Source organism: Microtus ochrogaster, chromosome 17 (assembly GCF_000317375.1).
Source record: "Microtus ochrogaster isolate Prairie Vole_2 chromosome 17, MicOch1.0, whole genome shotgun sequence".
Classification (NCBI taxonomy): domain Eukaryota; kingdom Metazoa; phylum Chordata; class Mammalia; order Rodentia; family Cricetidae; genus Microtus; species Microtus ochrogaster.
The window spans coordinates 16,412,280-16,428,861 of record NC_022019.1 but is presented as its reverse complement, the minus strand read 5'-3'; the positions used below and the strand labels follow the sequence as shown (position 1 = coordinate 16,428,861).

The following is a 16,582-nucleotide window of genomic DNA, read 5'->3' as shown; positions in this document are numbered from 1 at the left end:
CCACCACCGCCGAAGTTTTTAACAAAGCAGGTGAATGCAGATCCAGAATCTACAACTAACAGAATGGGTTCCATCGATTCTGCCTCCCCGACTCTTCCTGGTCCCTCACTTGCTACCACTGACTACTCTTTCCCCCTTCCCAGGAAACTCTTCAGCCCTGGGTGGTCAGAGCACTAGTGGGCAGCCGCAGAGGGAAACCAGGGGCAGATGGAGAGGCAGGCCTCGGAGCAGGCGGGCAGCGACATCCAGACCAGAGCGAGTGTGGCCTGATGGGGTCATCCCCTTTGTTATCGGAGGGAATTTTACTGGTGAGTGTGCCGTTGTGAGCAAGCCTGCACCTGACCTTGGCCTGGTTAACCTTTGGCCTGTCCACAGTCTCCTGAGCTGGGCGGTGTGCCTGCGGAGTAGCTGTGACATTGTCTCAGCGGGTGGAAGTGCCTCCCAGCTCACTTGATTGACACCGTGACAGCCAGGCTTCTATCCTTCCGCAGGCAGCCAGAGGGCAGTCTTTCGGCAGGCCATGAGACACTGGGAGAAGCATACCTGTGTCACCTTCTTGGAGCGCACGGATGAGGACAGCTATATTGTATTCACGTATCGACCCTGCGGGTGAGCAGGAACCCCTGGACATTATACCCTTGGTGGTGATCCTCAGCCAGGTTCTGCCCTAGGCTCTCCTGCTGCCCTCAGCTGGGCCTGCCCACCCCCTCTTCCTGCTATGGGCATTTCCCATTGATTTGGCTCTGACCCTGGCATACAGCCTGTGCATTGGGTGCTCAGGGCCATCCCCACCCCCTCTGCACCCCTGCATACTCCCCCTGACCCCTCGGCAGCCTGGCCCGGCCCCTGAGTGGATGCACTCCCCCAGCTCGGGACCACCCCCCTGAGCTGGCCCCGCCCTCCAGGTGCTGCTCCTACGTGGGTCGCCGAGGTGGGGGCCCCCAGGCCATCTCCATCGGCAAGAACTGTGACAAGTTTGGAATCGTGGTCCATGAGCTGGGCCATGTGATTGGCTTCTGGCACGAGCACACGCGGCCCGACCGGGACCGCCATGTCTCTATTGTACGCGAGAACATACAGCCAGGTACACACACCCCAGGGGTTGTATTCCATCCTAGGGCTTATGGAGCTGCTTGGGGGTCTGGCCCAGGTCCTGGACAGAGGGGAAGCCAGCACTCCTGAGGAGAAGGCTGAGGCAGCCAGCTTGTCCCTGGATATCACCTCAGGCTTATGTCTTTACCTGTCTTTTGCTAGTTCTGTTCTTCACTCTGTCCTTCCTGCTTCCTGTCTGTGGTCTCCTGACCCTCCCCCTTCAGCAAGTTCTCCAGTCTCTTCTCCTGGAAAGGACTCCTCTATAGCCTGTCTCCTTTCCCCTCTGCATCCTCTGCGCCTTCAGATAGTCAGCCCCTCACAGGTACAGGGAGGACACAGGTCACTCCCTCCACCCCACCCCCACTTTTCTCACGTTCTTTGCAGGGCAGGAGTATAACTTCCTGAAGATGGAGGTTCAGGAAGTGGAGTCCCTGGGAGAGACCTATGACTTTGACAGTATCATGCATTATGCCCGGAACACGTTCTCCAGGTGAGAAATGGCCTGGGCCTTGCCCAGGGTAGCCCAAGCCTGCCTTCCGAAAGCCATTCCCTTGCTGATCTGTCCTGCCCTGCCCTGTCCTCTGGGTGCCTGCAGCCCCTGTGGCTGTGGCTGTGGCTGCCTTAGTAGCCCTTCCCATCAGTGCAGCTGGCAGACCCCAGGCTTTGCCCATTGCTGTGTGAAGCAAAGGTTTGTGGCTGAGAAGACAGAAACCCTGAGTTCACAGGTCCTGCTGTGTGTGGTCTCCAAACTGTGCCAACCCAAAGGAGCCGAGCTTGTCTCTCATCTGCCACGAGCGTACATTTCTTTCTCCTGTGATTCCCGGGGGTTCGCCTCTTTCTAATTGTCTTCCCCTCCCCATTTGTTTTTGTTTTGCAGTAGTAGGGCTTGAAGCCAGTCTTGTGCATACTAGGCAATTGTGTACCCTGGCTTATATCTCCAGCCTTATTATTATTTATTTATTCATTAGTGATTTTGTTTTTATTTTATGTGCATTGGTGTTTCGCCTGCATGTGTGTCTGTCAGATCTCCTGGAACAGGAGTTACAGACAGTTGTGATCTGCAATGTGGGTGCTGGGAACTGAACCCTGGGCCCTCTGGAAGAGCAGTCAGTGCTCTTAACCACCGAGCCATCTCTCCAACCCCTAATTTTTATTTTTGAGAAGGGGTTTTACTAAGTTACCCAGACTGGTCTTGAATTCACTATGTGACCCAGGCAGAGTTCGAACTTAGAATTCTTTTTCTTTTCCTTACATTTATTAATTTGTGTGCATGTGTGAACACACGTGCCACACGGCACCTCGTGGAGGTCAGAGGACAACTTGCAGGAGTTCTCCTTCCTTCCACAACGTGGGTTCTGGGGGCCGAACTCCGTTTAGCAGGCATGGTGGCAAGTGCCTCCTCACTGAGCTGTCTCGCTGTCCTGCGGACAGGCTGTCTTGCCTCAGCCTCTCAAGTAGCCTATTACAGACTAGGACTGGCTTTGTCTGCTTTGTGGCTGGCTAATTTGAACGAAGCTTGGTCCTTACCTTGCACCGGCCTTACCTTGAACTGGCCCCCCTTGTCAGTTCACAAGAGATCTCCTTAACCAGGGCCTGATATGAGAAGACCCTCCTACAGGGCTGGGAGAAGCGCCCCACTCCTCACACCCCTCCCTCGACTGCCCCTCTGGCACCCCTCTCCCTATCTGGGCGGTGCCCTTCTCCCTTCTTCTCTGAGCTCCCCTAGACCCATTCTTCCTGCTCTGGGCCTGGGAATGGAGACCAGAGAAGAAAGTGAACTCATTCACCCCTCCACCCCCAACAGACCCTGCTTCCATTTCCCATCATACCCACACCCCTTGCTGGGCCCTGCCCGGCTGGATGTGAGTCAGGGACCCTGGGGATGGGGAGAGCGGCTGTCTCCACTTTGTTCTGCTCCTCTGCTGTGGAAACACAGAGATGAGCAGGAAGGAGTTGGGAAATAGGAACGCTGTGCCCTGAGAGCTGGCCGGCCACTGTGGAAGCTGTCCGTCGGCCTCCGTCCAATCACAGCCATGTTAGAGGGCTAGAGCTGACTCTAGGAAGTCAAGAGAGAAGTTGACTGAGACTGAATCATGGTTTGAGGGCTGGAGGTGGGGGCTGGGTGGCGTTGCAGAGATGGCAAACAAGGGGCCAAAGCTCTCCCAGGGCTGCAAGTGGAAGCCAGTTTGAACATCAAGGGCCTAGGCCCTTGGTCCTCAAAGCATTTCTGGGGATACCCCCCCAGCTCCTGTGGTATAGCTGCCACGGAAGAGGGTGGCTGCTGGTCAGTGGGCAGCTTAATGACAGGGTGAGACATCTCCACCCTTCCCTGACCCGGCCGAGGAATGTCTGGGCCCTGGCAGTGCCATGCCCTGTGGCTACAGATGATCACGCTACCCTTCTTCTTCACCCACCTTCCGGAAGACTCAATCTCCTCATGTCCTTCTCAGGGGCATCTTCCTGGACACCATCGTTCCCAAGTACGAGGTGAATGGGGTGAAGCCTTCTATCGGCCAAAGGACCAGACTCAGCAAGGGGGACATCGCTCAGGCCCGGAAGCTCTACAAATGCCCAGGTCAGAGCAGGGAAGAGAGCGACCAGGAGGGATGGAGAGCAGAGTCCAAGGAAGGCAGGGGCCAGGGCCTAGGAACCCCTAGAAAGTCACGGCTGTAAGTCTTCAGAGAAGAGTGTTGGGAAGGACAGACAAGAAGGAAGGACAATGTTAAGGACCAAACTGGAGCTCGGCTAGTAGGTGGTGGGAGGGCCTAGAAGAGGGAGGACGAGTAGGAGCAGCAACTAGCCTCTCTCCTGGACAGTGAGGAGGAGGTGAGGCCCACCAGAAGTGCTTGACCTGAACTCTGCAATCCATGTTGCCTTGACAACAGGGCATCTGGTTACCCTGGCAGCACTTGACCAGGGAAGTGGGATGGTTTATACTTGCATGTAAGGAGGAGGGGTACATCTTAAAGGGACAGAACCCCTCTCATGTCTTCCTTATGGGATCTAGAGCTGAAGGGTGAGCCAGAGACGGGGGGTCTGGCACCTACAGTCAGCAGCCTTGTCATTTTTTTGATTGACAGCCTGTGGCGAGACTCTCCAAGACAGCACGGGCAATTTCTCCTCCCCCGAGTTCCCCAATGGCTACTCTGCCCACATGCACTGTGTCTGGCGCATCTCGGTCACGCCCGGGGAGAAGGTAACTGTGATGGACCACCTGCCTGTGTCTTCCTTCCTCTATGGGGACCCCAAAAGTGGGAGAGCATCTCCCTCCAGGAGCCTCAGCCCAGGAGCTTCTGAACCAAGTGACCTGTCTGGTCACTGGCATGAATGCGTTAAGTATGCAATGAGGGAGGCTCCACACCAGTTCCGGCTTCGCTTTGTCCCCCTCCTCCCTGACGAGCCTACATCTGTGCTAACCTGAAGGTCGTGTTGCTATGTACAGTTGCCATGTAGTTCTCTCGTGGTTGTCCAGCTCTTCTTGAGTGCTTTTTAAAGTGCTTGTCACATGACTCCTCTTTTAATTTTCATGGCTACACTAAGTCTTCAGTTCACAGGAAGATGAATTAAGTAGCTTGTCCCAGGTCATGTGTACAGTTAACAAGGATAGGGTAAGATGTGAACCCTTCCTAGAGCTGGGTTCAGTCCCAGCCTTTCCCGGGATGCCCTGGGTGGCCTTGGGCGAACCACTTAGGCCCAGCCCTGGGCTTTCTCCTCGGTGTCGTGAGAGTTGGAGTCAGGGATTTCCAAAGGGCCCTTCTCAATGCTCACAGGCTGTGGTCCTGAGAATGGTTAAGAGCAAAGCAGATGTCTCCAGCCCTGCTTCTGGTCACGGCTGTTCTTCCTGCCCTTACTGTCTGGGACCCTCAGGTCCTGTCTCTGTCTGCTGTCTGCAGGGTAGAACCAAAGCCTTCTGAGAGCTTGCCTAGTGCACTACCCCACTGCATGATTTGAATACCTGAGGTGACGAGAGCTTGGGACTTTCCTTACTATTCTGTTCTGTTCTCTTGCCAACTCTTTTGTTTGTTTGTTTTTTGTTTTTCAAGATAGGGTTTCTCTGTGTAACAGCTCTGGCTATCCAGGGACTCATTCTGTAGACCAGACTGGCCTTGAACTCAACAGAGACCCACCTGCCTCTGCCTCCCAAGTGCTGGGATTAAAGGCGTGTGCCACCACTGCCAAGCTCTTGCCAGTTCTTAAAGCTACAAAGTCTCCTGGAGAAAGGGGGAGCTTCCATCCCTGAAAACCCTCAGGACTTCTTAAGATCAGTTCATTGTAACTCACCTCCTGTTTCCCAGACAGCCCTCCAATGCAGGAAGTCCACTCTCCCTTTTTAAAAATGACATTCCATGCATGGGTATGTGTGCCTGTGCATGCAGGTGCCCGAGGGGGCCAGAGGCGTCAGATTCTCTTAGAACTGAAGTTGGGAGCTATCTGATAAGGGTGCTGGGAACCAAACTTGGGTCCCCTGCAAGAGTAGAGACACAAATTCAGCCTCTCTTCCGACTTCTTAGACACACACGTGGACTTGTCACATGGCATCTTGCCTTCTCAGCCAACCCTGGACCTTTTGTGCTCCTCATATTTTTGTCATTCCCAAGAGTGAGCTGGTACATAATTGGAATTTTCCAATAATCCCATAATTGGAACATGGTGTTTGATTTGGTGTCACTGTTTTTTCATGGAGCCTTCCAGCCCTTTGTGCAAGAGGGTTTAGAACCAAGTGTCCCACTGTCCAGCGGGACACTAACTAGTAGCCTCTCACCTCTGCCCTTGCCCATTGGATAGCTCTGCCATCTGAGACTGTCCTGAGCTTTATTCAGAATGTGGATCAGGAAACAGAACAAAGTGGGTCTAAGATCACCCTCCAAACTGCCGTCGACCCTAAGCTGTAGGTTTCCACCAAGTCTTGATGTCCAGCTGATGTCCAGCTACAGGCCACTGCCTGATGGCGATACGCACTCCCCAGGAACCTCTGTGGTCTTTCCCTAGCATAGGAACCTATCTGGCAGTGATGGATACAGAGCTGGAATGCGTTACCCAATCACACCCGCTGTCCCGACAGTTGGAAACAATCCCTTCAGAAAGGAGGAGAAATGTCCTCAGTAATGGGGCCTTGTTTCTGTGCACCGTACCCCACCCCCACCCCACCCCACCCCACCCCGCATCCCTAAGCACTTCTTTCCTAAGTAGCCGCAGACTGTCTCTTTAATTAACGGATTGGCGTTCAGCTCTACGGTTTGCAGTTCTCAGAATCTGCTCCTGACCCCCTCTCCACAGGCACACACACGCGGATACACACATACGCCCCTGAAACTTGAGAACGCTTTTGCTGTGAGCTGATCGCACTCACATCTGCGAGTTATTTGACTGACCTCTGATGTCATCTGGGAAAGCCTAGAGACTAACGTCACCTTAGGAGCGCCTTCCTCTCCCGTCTGTCTGATTGGGCAGCGGCTTTCCTTTGCTTTCCAGATGAGGTGTGATTTTGTTTTTGCAGCTTGAAGATCATGCTTTCGTGTGACAGATTCTTTTTTTTTTTTTTTTTTTTTTTTGGTTTTTCGAGACAGGGTTTCTCTGTGGTTTTGGAGCCTGTCCTGGAACTAGCTCTGTAGACCAGGCTGGTCTCGAACTCACAGAGATCCGCCTGCATCTGCCTCCCGAGTGCTGGGATTAAAGGCGTGCGCCACCACCGCCCGGCCTTGTGTGACAGATTCTTATTGAGAATTTGGTAATTGTGTTATCTCTCTCTTAGTTGGCAGACTGCCATCTTCCCTCAAAAGCAATCTCGTCCCTTGTTCTTCTCATTCCAAATCTCAAAATTGCAAGCCTTTCTGCTATTTTTCAATAGCCTGGCCCTGGCTGCCTCCCCAAGAGTCTCTACTACTCCAGTCCTTGAAAATTTGGAAATCTTATCCACAAGTATGAATAATAATAATAGCTAACAGTTATCAAGTTTATGATTAGTCTAGCATGTGTTCAATAATTTCTGTCTGTTATGGTTTTATTTTGGTTTGGTTTTTCGAGACAGGGTTTCTTTGTACCTTTGGAGCCTGTTCTGGAACTAGCTCTTGTAGACTAGGCTGGCCCTGAACTCACATAGATCTGCCTGCCTCTGCCTCCCGAGTGCTGGGATTAAAGGCCTGCGCTACTACCGCCCAGCACTGTTATGGTTTGTGTGTGTGTGTGTGTGTGTGTGTGTGTGTGTGTGTGATAGGAATCAAACCCAGGGTTAGCTAGATAAAGGCTTTACTGAACTGTAATCCCGACCTGGATTGTGCTTTTTAATTAGCATGATGGCATTTAGTCTTGGTACTAACATGGTCCCTGTTTTGCTTATGAGAAAGAGAACTTAGAAAAGTTAATACCTGGTCCAAGGTCACATAGAGGCTGGATTTGGATACACTGGTCTGTGATTGCACTGCTGCTCTGTTCTGAGGCCCCGTTGCAGCATCTCAACAACTCTGGCACTCTGCAGGGAAGTGTCGATGCACAAAGGAGCCTGGTCCTTGAGCAGCAGTCAGGGTACAGCATGGCTTTCTTTCAGGGTCAGGAGTGGGACCCAGTCATCAGGAGTGAGGCCAGGAGGCCTGGATCAGCTTTCTCCCCAGCAGTTTCTGGCTGCATGGGCCGGCTCTAGTCTCTCCAGTGGTCACAGGGCCCTGGTCCTCCCCGAGCTGGAAGCCCTCCATAATTTCCAAGAGACCTTCATCCCCTTTCAGAACCCTGCTCAGAGCTCCAGGGCAAGCAGTGGGTCCAACATAGAAGATATAAATGCACCAGTGCATGGTTGTAGAAATGCATCAATTACAAAATGGTGAATCCAGCCTGGCTCTGTGCGATTACAAAATGGTGAATCCAGCCTGGCTCTGTGGCGCTCGCCTTTGATCCCAGCACTGGGAGGCAGAGGCAGGCGGCTCTCTACATAGTGAGTTTCAGGACAGCGAGGACTACATTGTAAGACCTTGTCTGAAAACAAAACAACAACAACAACAAAAAACAAGATGGCACCCTGGGGACGTGACCCAGAGGCTGCTACTTTCATTATAATCACCATTTTCTCTTACTCTTGATCTGTATCTCACATTACAGTTGTAACCTTGGGCCCTAGATTTGTTGTTAGAACAATTTTTTTTCAATATTTTATTTATTTATCATGTGTACAATATTTTGTCTGTGGGTCTGCCGGCAGGCCAGAAGAGGGCATCAGATTGCATTTTCAGATGGTTGTGAGCCACCATGTGGTTGCTGGGAATTGAACTCAGGACCTTTGGGAGAGCAGGCAATGCTCTTAACCACTGAGCCATCTCTCCAGCCCTTGTTAGAACAATTTTATGCCAAGCAATGAATCAGGCATGTGACGTGTGCAGTCTCTTGATGCCTGTAGACATCTTCAAGCTTGTCACTGTCACCTCTACTGTGTAGGCGAGAGAATTGAGGCTCTGGCGTGTAAATGTGTCCCGGGAGTTCTAAACTGTGTGACCCCTAAGTCTGTCCTTTCTACAGGGGCCCTTAAATAAAGGCCCTGCCTGAGCAGATGGACTTTGATATCAAATCTGGCTGCTGGGTGGTGCTACTCTAGTGCTGAGCTCCTGGCCAGAAGTGTGGATGACAGTCCCGTCTTGGCATGTCATGGGTATGTTATCTTCTAGAAAGAGTTGCTTCAAGAGCTAGGAGGTGGTGACGCACGCCTTTAATCCTAGCACTCGAGAGGCAGAAGCAGGTGGATCTCTGTGAGTTTGACGTCAGCCTGGTCTACAGAGCAAGTTCCAGGACAGCTAGAGCTGTTACACAGAAAAACCATGACTCAAAAAACAAAATGAAACAAAAACAAAACCACGAAAAAGCCTTCCGGTGACCCAAGTGCCTGTCAATGCTCATGTACTTAGCAGCTGGCCTGGGTACTTGGCGGTGTTTCCCAAGTAATGAAGCAGTCTGTGTCTTTGTTTTCCTACCTGCAAAATGGGCCCAGTGATTTGTGGGTTTATATGAGGATTGAAGGAACTCATTCAGAAAGAGCTTAAGCCGTGCAAATGTGTAGAGACATCTCAACAAAGGTTGTGGCTGTCTTCTCTATATTCCCAGTTGCTCGCTGGGAAAGTGCTAGTCGGTTTCCCCGATCCCCTGCTTTTCTCTCTCTACTTCCAGGATTCTGATCTGGACCACTTCATGTTTCAAAATGTCTTAAACAGCTTATTATGGCTGCACAGGACTAGAATCCCACCTACTTGGAAGTCAGAGGCGTGAAGCTTTTAAGTTCAAGGCATGTCTGGGTAACTTGATGAGACCTTGTCTCAAGATTAAAAAAAAACCCTGCAAGAAGGGCTAGCAATGTGCAGTTAAGTGATAGGGCGCTTGCTTAGCGTGTGCGCGGCATGGGATTTAATCAGTCCCCGGTACTGTGGAGACTCAAGTAAACTGGTTCTAAAAGTGAAGTCCAGGCATGCTGTCTGCCTTCCTTGCACCAGATGGTGATGTAAGCTTTACTCATCTCATTTCCTCTAAGCCCCGGGTGGCAGGTCCTATGACCCACTCACAGATAAGGAAAATAGTCCCAAGGAATTCAGTGACGTGTCTAAGACTGTGAGGTGAGGCCACCTTGAAGCCAGTGAGTGGTCTTAGGTGTGACGTGGTTAATGGCCTCATGCAGCTCCTCCCCAAGAGAGTTCTTCCCTGAGATCACCCCCAGGTGTGAGGCGCCCTCTTCACAGATGGCCACACAGTACCTTACTTAGCCCCAAATGTCTCCAGTGCAGTCACCGAGACCCTGTCGGATCTGTGGACAAATATCCGGAGGCCTAAGGAGCTAAAGGCCCCAGGTCCTCAGCCGGGAAATAGCAGAGCTGGCCAGATTTCCTTTGGCAAAGGGTAGTGCCCCTGCCACCAGGGCACAGCTGTGTCCACATGACAGAAGTTAGTACAACTCTTAATTAGGTACCTCTGCTCTCAATATAGCCACTGCTGTGCCTCCCTCGAGGATGCTACTGACCACCAACACAGGTCTCTCGGCCCTGCCCCCCAAATCAGGTGACCTCTGTCTGTCCAGCCCCTTGGGAGGTCTTGGGTGGACCCCCTGGGGTTCTGCCCTCTGGGTGTGGTGACCTTGGAGCCTGAGGAGAAGTAGCTGTTTGTTCTTATTCCAGCTGCTGAGCAGAAAGAAAGACTGGCAGCCCAGGGGGCCGTCTGCATGAGGGGCAGAGGGTGGGAGCGTGGGAGTTGGGGCGCTGCGCCTCAGCTTTCCTCATCCCTTCCTCCATCTGGCATTCCGCGAAGGATATTTTTGTCATTCGTTAGATATATAAAAATAACATGTGCATGATATAAAATGCCTGAACAGTCCATAAACACAATGTAAAAAAATGAATATTCTCCTCCTTAATCTTTTAAATCCCACTTTTCAACAAGGACTGAGCATGAGGAATGCTTTGATGTGTGTGTCTATGTGACACACATAAAGCCAAAGGGACTCATGTTCGCATAATGGGTTTCTGCAGCTCGCCTTGCGCTTCGCAGTAAATCCTGTCCTTGCTTTGGGTCAGCTTGTATAGATTTACCCCCTCTATTTTTATGGCAACTTTTCCTCAGTCCGCTTCTGTCTCTCTCTCTCTCTCTCTCTCTCTCTCTCTCTCTCTCTTTCATTCTCGGAGATAAGATTTCTCTGTCTAGCCCTGGCTGTCCTGGAACTCGCTCTGTCAACCAAGCAGACCTCGAACTCAGAGATCCTCCTGCCTCTGCCTCCCAAGTTCTGGGACTAAAGACCTGCGCCACCCCCGCCCCCAGCTGTCTTCATTTCTCTTCATGTAATTTTTCAACTACCTCTTGCAGGACTCTAGTGAAGGACAGTTGATGTTAAGTTTTCATTATTACCCAAGATGCTTCAGTAGACATCTTTCTTTATACTTCCATCTTTATACACTTAGGCAAGTCTGCCTGAAGAATCCTAAGAACAAAACCGTATTTGAGCGATAGTTTTAAGTACCTACTAAGTGCCACCTGTGCAGATTTTGTGCCACAAATGAGATTCCTGACTGTATGGGTTTGCGTTTCCATGTTGGAGGAGAATCAGAAAGTCCCCAGGAGCAGGAGATGGTGATGCATGCCGGGGAGTCATCAGCAAGGAGAGTGACTCACGTGGGGTTTTCAGGCTTTATTCCTGGCAGGCATTTGGGGCAAAAATCAACAGGAAGTAAGGGAGCTCCTGCAGGCTTCTGCGAGAGCTTCCAGCTGTACGCACAAAGGTCCTGAGGTAGGCGTGGTGTGTTTGAGGATGAGCGTGGTCTACGTGGCTGGAGCCTCGTAAGGAGGAACGGTGGGAGACAGGGTCAGAGGTAGCAGATGAGATGGAGAAAGGGCCTTTCAAAGTGAGGACGGCAGAGTTTATTCTGAGTTATGCATCTGTGGTGTGTATTAAAGGATTCTGAGCAGAGGTGGTACGATCAGATTTACGTAGTGCTGTGCTTCAGGCAGGGCAAAGCCAAGAGCAAGGACCTTGGAACTAATTTCAGACAAAAAGCTGATGGTGGGTCTAGGATGGGCGGATGATCAGAAGTGGCTGGAAGACAGAGGAGAGGTAAGAGCTTGGGGATGATAGGCAGACTTAGCCTTGCAGCGCCAAGGCCCCAGTGGGTAGGTAGCATGGCATCCCAAGTGGCACAGTCACACGCACAGGCGGGTGTGGCTGTCCATATAGACAGGAAGACAATGATCTGGACGTGACCAGCTTGTAGTTTTAGGTGTAGTTTTTAGTGAGCTGGAAGAGGAGTGTGAGTGGGGAGTTCACACCATGGCGCTTGAGTGTGAGGAGGTACCGGTGCCGGCTGGCTGTGGATCCGCTTTGAAGGCTACCTTGCCAGCCCTTAGCTGCTTCCTCTATGGGAGGATTTGGTTATTTTTCTAAACGGGATGAGTTGGGTGGAGGGGCTTGTGCTTTCAAAACCGAGCCAGGTGAATGGATCTCTGTGAGCCTTGTCTACACAGCGAGTTCCAGACCAACCTGCGGTGGGGGGACGTGACACTGTGGCTCCATGGGAAGAGTTAGAATGCATTTGCAGCTTCACCCTTGGAAGGTGCTGATGTTAGTAATGATGACAGCAACAGCTTTCCATAATAATGACGAGTAATGAGCGCAACATAGAATTCACTTTTCAAAAATACAGTCTCGTTCAGATACATCTCTGGTCACTACGAGTGATGAAATTCACATGAATTCAGTGAGAAAGAAAAGCAGGGGAGTGTGGATGAAGGAGCGTGGCAAGGAGGAGTCGTAGAAATGCCTAGAGTCCCAAGACGTTGAAGGTCACAGTGAGGACGTTGCTGGTCGCAGAGAGAACCGCTGGCAGCAGTGTGAGCTTGGAAAGTTGGACTGCGGAGATGGGGCCCTAGGAGCGGAGATTGTGAAAGGGACACGTGCTTATTAGTGAGCCTAGGGCATTATGTGCTGGGGTGTGGCTCAGAGGGATAAAGAGAACCAGACAGACGGTGTCCTGGAACCGAGAGGTCAGGGAAAAGGACTGACGAGGTGGTGGCTACAAATCACCCGGAAAGGCTGGCAAGATGACTTGCCCCCTAAGTCTGTCAACTTGAGTCTGATGCTTGGAACCCACATGATGACGTGAGAGAGGCGGTTTTCTGAAAGTTATCCTCTGACCTCCATGTGACTGTACATACACACACTAAGTAAATAGACAAAAAGCATCCACACCCTGCACTGACAAAGCTGGCTTGGGAGAATGCCCAGGAAGCAGGCACCTGTTGACAGCGATACAGACATTGGATGCTGGTGCCTGCTGTGGAATCTGTCTCATTCTAACCTTGCCATCAGCATCTAGCTCCCCACCAGCACCTTGTTCCTTCTTTAGCACAAAAACCCACTAGCTGAGTGTCCGCCATACATACCCTACAGGTTGTGTTGTATCAAACCTGACCCTGGAACTTTGACAGCACAGCAGACTTGGGGATCCTTCTAGACTTTTCCAAGCAAGTAGATTCTCTTAAGCCTCTGTCCTTTCTTTTCTTTCTTTTTTCTTCAAAACAGGGTTTCTCAGAAGTTATAGAGCCTGTCCTGGAACTCGCTCTGCAGACCAGGCTGGCCTTGAACTCACAGAGCTCTGCCTGCCTCTGCCTCCCGAGTGCTGGGATTAAAGGAGTGCGCCACCACCACCCCGCAAGCCTCTGCTTTTAAAAAGCCACTGGTCTGGGGGGCTGGAGATTATGGTTAAGTGGTTAAGAGCATATGCTGCTTTTGCAGAGAATCCAAGTTTGATTCCCATCACCTACATGGGGTGGCTTACAGCCACCTGTAACTCTGGTTCCAGAGGCTCACGCTTTCTTCTGGCCTCTGGTATACGTACGTATATTCAGTCACAAAATGACACATATGTACCAAGGTAAATAAGAAAACATTTTTAAGACAGTGTCTCACTGGGTGGTGGTGGTGTGCATCTATAATCCCAGCACTTGGGAAGCAAAGTCAGACAGAGCTCTGTGAATTCAAGGCCAGCCTGGTCTACAAAGTGAATTCCAGGACAGCCAGAGAAAGAGCAGCCCTGTCTCGATCTCCCCTTCCCCAAAAAAGAAGACGAAGACAGTGTCTCTCTATGTAGTTAGTCCTGGCTGTCCTAGAACTCCTTTTGTAGACCAGACTGGTCTCAGGCTCACAGGGATCCTTCTGCCTCTGTCCCCCTCCCAGTTCTGGAACTAAAGGCCTATGCCACTACGCTGCCTCTAAAGTATAAAATCTTTTTTTTTTTTTTTTTAAATTCTCGATCATGGTTATGGAGTATTGAGACTTACCAAGGGGCTGTGGCAGGTGTCAAGTCAGTAGGGCAGTGTGATCCTTTCTGCCTCCAGGGAATACTGTGGTGTCAGAGGCTGTCACATGAGCTGGGTGACGTCAGGGAGGTTGTATGGTTGGCCTTAGGACTTAGCAGGAAATATAGGCTGATTCAAACCCAGGTCCTTGGGCTGGAGTTTACACTTTTTTCTGCACAATCTTTTTCATACATCTGCCATCTCATTCATAAACTCTCTGAGGGCAGAGACAAACATTAAGTCCTTTCATGAGAGGGACCTGTAACCTGATAACTACTCCCTGCAGATACCGTGCCCCTTCCCAGAATCAGGACCCAGGGAATTTGTATGATTAGTGTCTCAACTTCCTTCCTGGCCCCTTCTTTCCCATCTCAGACTGCCCCCCAACCCTGGTACCCCCACACCATCCTGGGCCATTCTTGGCCCTGCAACTCTTCCATTGTAAGGACATCGTGGTTTATACTGATGGTGAGGGAACCTGACTGGTTATTTAACCCAGGACAATAGCCCTGTACGGGGGGTGGAGAATGCAGGCAGTGAAAGCCATGCCCTCTCCTGGGTGTTTGCGATGGGACCAGTAGACAGGTGTTTGCAGTTAGACTGTTGAGGGCTGCATGGGAACAGTGCTGACCGTGGCCAGTGACGGTTAGCTCTCACTCCCGCCAGGGGCAGGTCCAGAGTGGGAGCAATGTAACCTTCTCTCCTCACCCCTTCTCACTTTCCCTAGATCATCCTGAACTTCACGTCCATGGACCTGTACCGTAGCCGCCTGTGCTGGTATGACTATGTGGAGGTGCGTGACGGCTTCTGGAGGAAGGCGCCCCTCCGAGGTAAAGGGCACTGACCACTCAGCCTCCTCAGCACCCTGGTTCCTTGTTGGAACCTTCTGTGGCCCAATACCCTAGGGGGGTGGGGAGGTGACATCCTGATACGAGACAAGCTACAGGCTCTGGTGTAGTTTGTCCTGGCTTGTTCCGGCACTAACTAGTGCTGTGACAGGGGGTGACTTCTGTCTGTGGTCCAGACTTCTAGTTCTTACTGCAGACTTTTGAGCTACCCACCGAAGATGCTGTTAAAGGTTGGGGAGTCCCAGGAGCGCAGAGAGATGTCTGTTTTGCACATCCCCATGGCTCCAGGCTCAAACCCTCACTGGGATTTCCTTGATTAGCCCTTAGAGGGCTTTAAACCTAGTAGGGCAGGCCCTTGACTCGCTTTGATAACTATAGGTTTGGAAGAGTTGCCTGACTCTCTTTGGACATGATACTTTGTCGCTAATAGTGTGTGTGCATGAAGTGAGATAAAGGGGGGTCAAGGCCACAGGACAAATCTAGGCATAGTAGTGCCATACTTCCAACTTTGGGGAGGCCAAGGCAGAAGGATCCTGAGTTTGAGGATAGCCTGGGCTACATAGTAAGACTCTATCGTAATAACAACAACAACAACAACAAAAGCAGCCCTGGACAAAGAAGCAGCTTTGTGGCCATAGAATTAAAGCAAAAAGGACATCTGCACCGAGCCTGAGGTGTTGTGTGACGCTGTTCATTGCTCATCTGCACATAGTCTGACGTGATTCAGGGCTCCTCATCCTCAGCATCTTTGCTCCATAGTCTGTGGAGAAGCAGCCAGATGCTGTCAGACAGTCATCTCTTCACTTCTATTGCTGATCTTCTAGTGGACCTGTTAGTCACCCAAAGCAGCTGACATTGCAGCGTTCCCTCTGCAGTGGATTAGGTCTCCCAGGGTACACTCTCTTTCTCGGAACTGACATTCCTAGGCAAGCACCTACCTCTTGGCCCTTGCTGAAAGTTGGAAACCACTCATTCTTATTCGGAGCACACAAATCATGCCCAGTCAACTCTTGACTCCAAGGACCCCACAGATGGTCAGCCTCACCGCTTGTGTTGATTCTTTGTCAGTTTCATTCGAACAGGATTGCTTTCTGCCCCTGTGCCCAGATTTTGGGGTTCGGGGTTTTGTAGGCATCCCGAATTTGACCCCATGGCAGATACAGGGGAGAGCATTCAGTAACATTATTGTAAAGAAAGCTGTACCTATTATTTGTTTGCATGGAGATCTCATGAAGACCAGTCATGATGGGAATGTGCTTTTAAAAAGGGTCAATAAAACTTTGCTCCCAGGACTTTGAAGGCTGAGACCAAAAGTTCAAGGCTTGGGCCTGGAGTGTAACTCATGTGATAGGGTGCTTGCCTAAAGTGCACAAAACCATGGGTTCAGTCTCTTGTGCTTAGAATCTTAGTACTGGGGAGACTGAGGCCTTGAACCATAAGTTCAAGGCCAGCCTGGGCTATATTGTTTGCTTTTAGAAAACAACAACAACAACAAACCCTCCCCAAAACAGCAACCCCCTCCCCCAAATCAGTACAACACATATGTCATTCAATCTTGTCCTGTCCCTTAAAGGGTTTCTGGCTCTCCTGTTGGTCTTGGGAACATGCCCAGTCAGGTGGCTGCAGACTGGAGCCCTGGGCATCCTGGGAAGTTGGGGCTTATATGGAGAGACCTGGGACTCAGGAGTCATCTGTGTCTACCGTCTGCAGGCCGGTTCTGTGGGGGCAAACTCCCTGAGCCCATTGTGTCCACTGACAGCCGCCTCTGGGTGGAATTCCGAAGCAGCAGCAACTGGGTTGGAAAAGGCTTCTTTGCCGTCTATGAAGGTACTGAG

At 51.1% G+C, this 16,582-nt stretch overlaps 1 protein-coding gene across 3 annotated transcripts in view; it reads left to right on the top strand.

Annotated features, from left to right (window-relative positions):
• The window catches only part of Bmp1 (bone morphogenetic protein 1), a 46,155-nt gene that overhangs the window by 12,268 nt on the left and 17,305 nt on the right, over positions 1-16,582 (top strand). For 2 of the 3 annotated variants that reach the window (XM_005355582.2, XM_013349299.2), the window contains exons 3-10: positions 144-308; positions 492-609; positions 906-1,084; positions 1,477-1,582; positions 3,543-3,667; positions 4,173-4,288; positions 14,627-14,729; positions 16,458-16,574. In XM_005355582.2, the coding sequence (XP_005355639.1) occupies positions 144-308; positions 492-609; positions 906-1,084; positions 1,477-1,582; positions 3,543-3,667; positions 4,173-4,288; positions 14,627-14,729; positions 16,458-16,574 (1,029 nt within the window). Of the gene's footprint in view, positions 1-143; positions 309-491; positions 610-868; positions 1,085-1,476; positions 1,583-3,542; positions 3,668-4,172; positions 4,289-14,626; positions 14,730-16,457; positions 16,575-16,582 lie in introns of those variants that run through there. The other variant, XM_026783258.1, reaches the window with a different exon arrangement.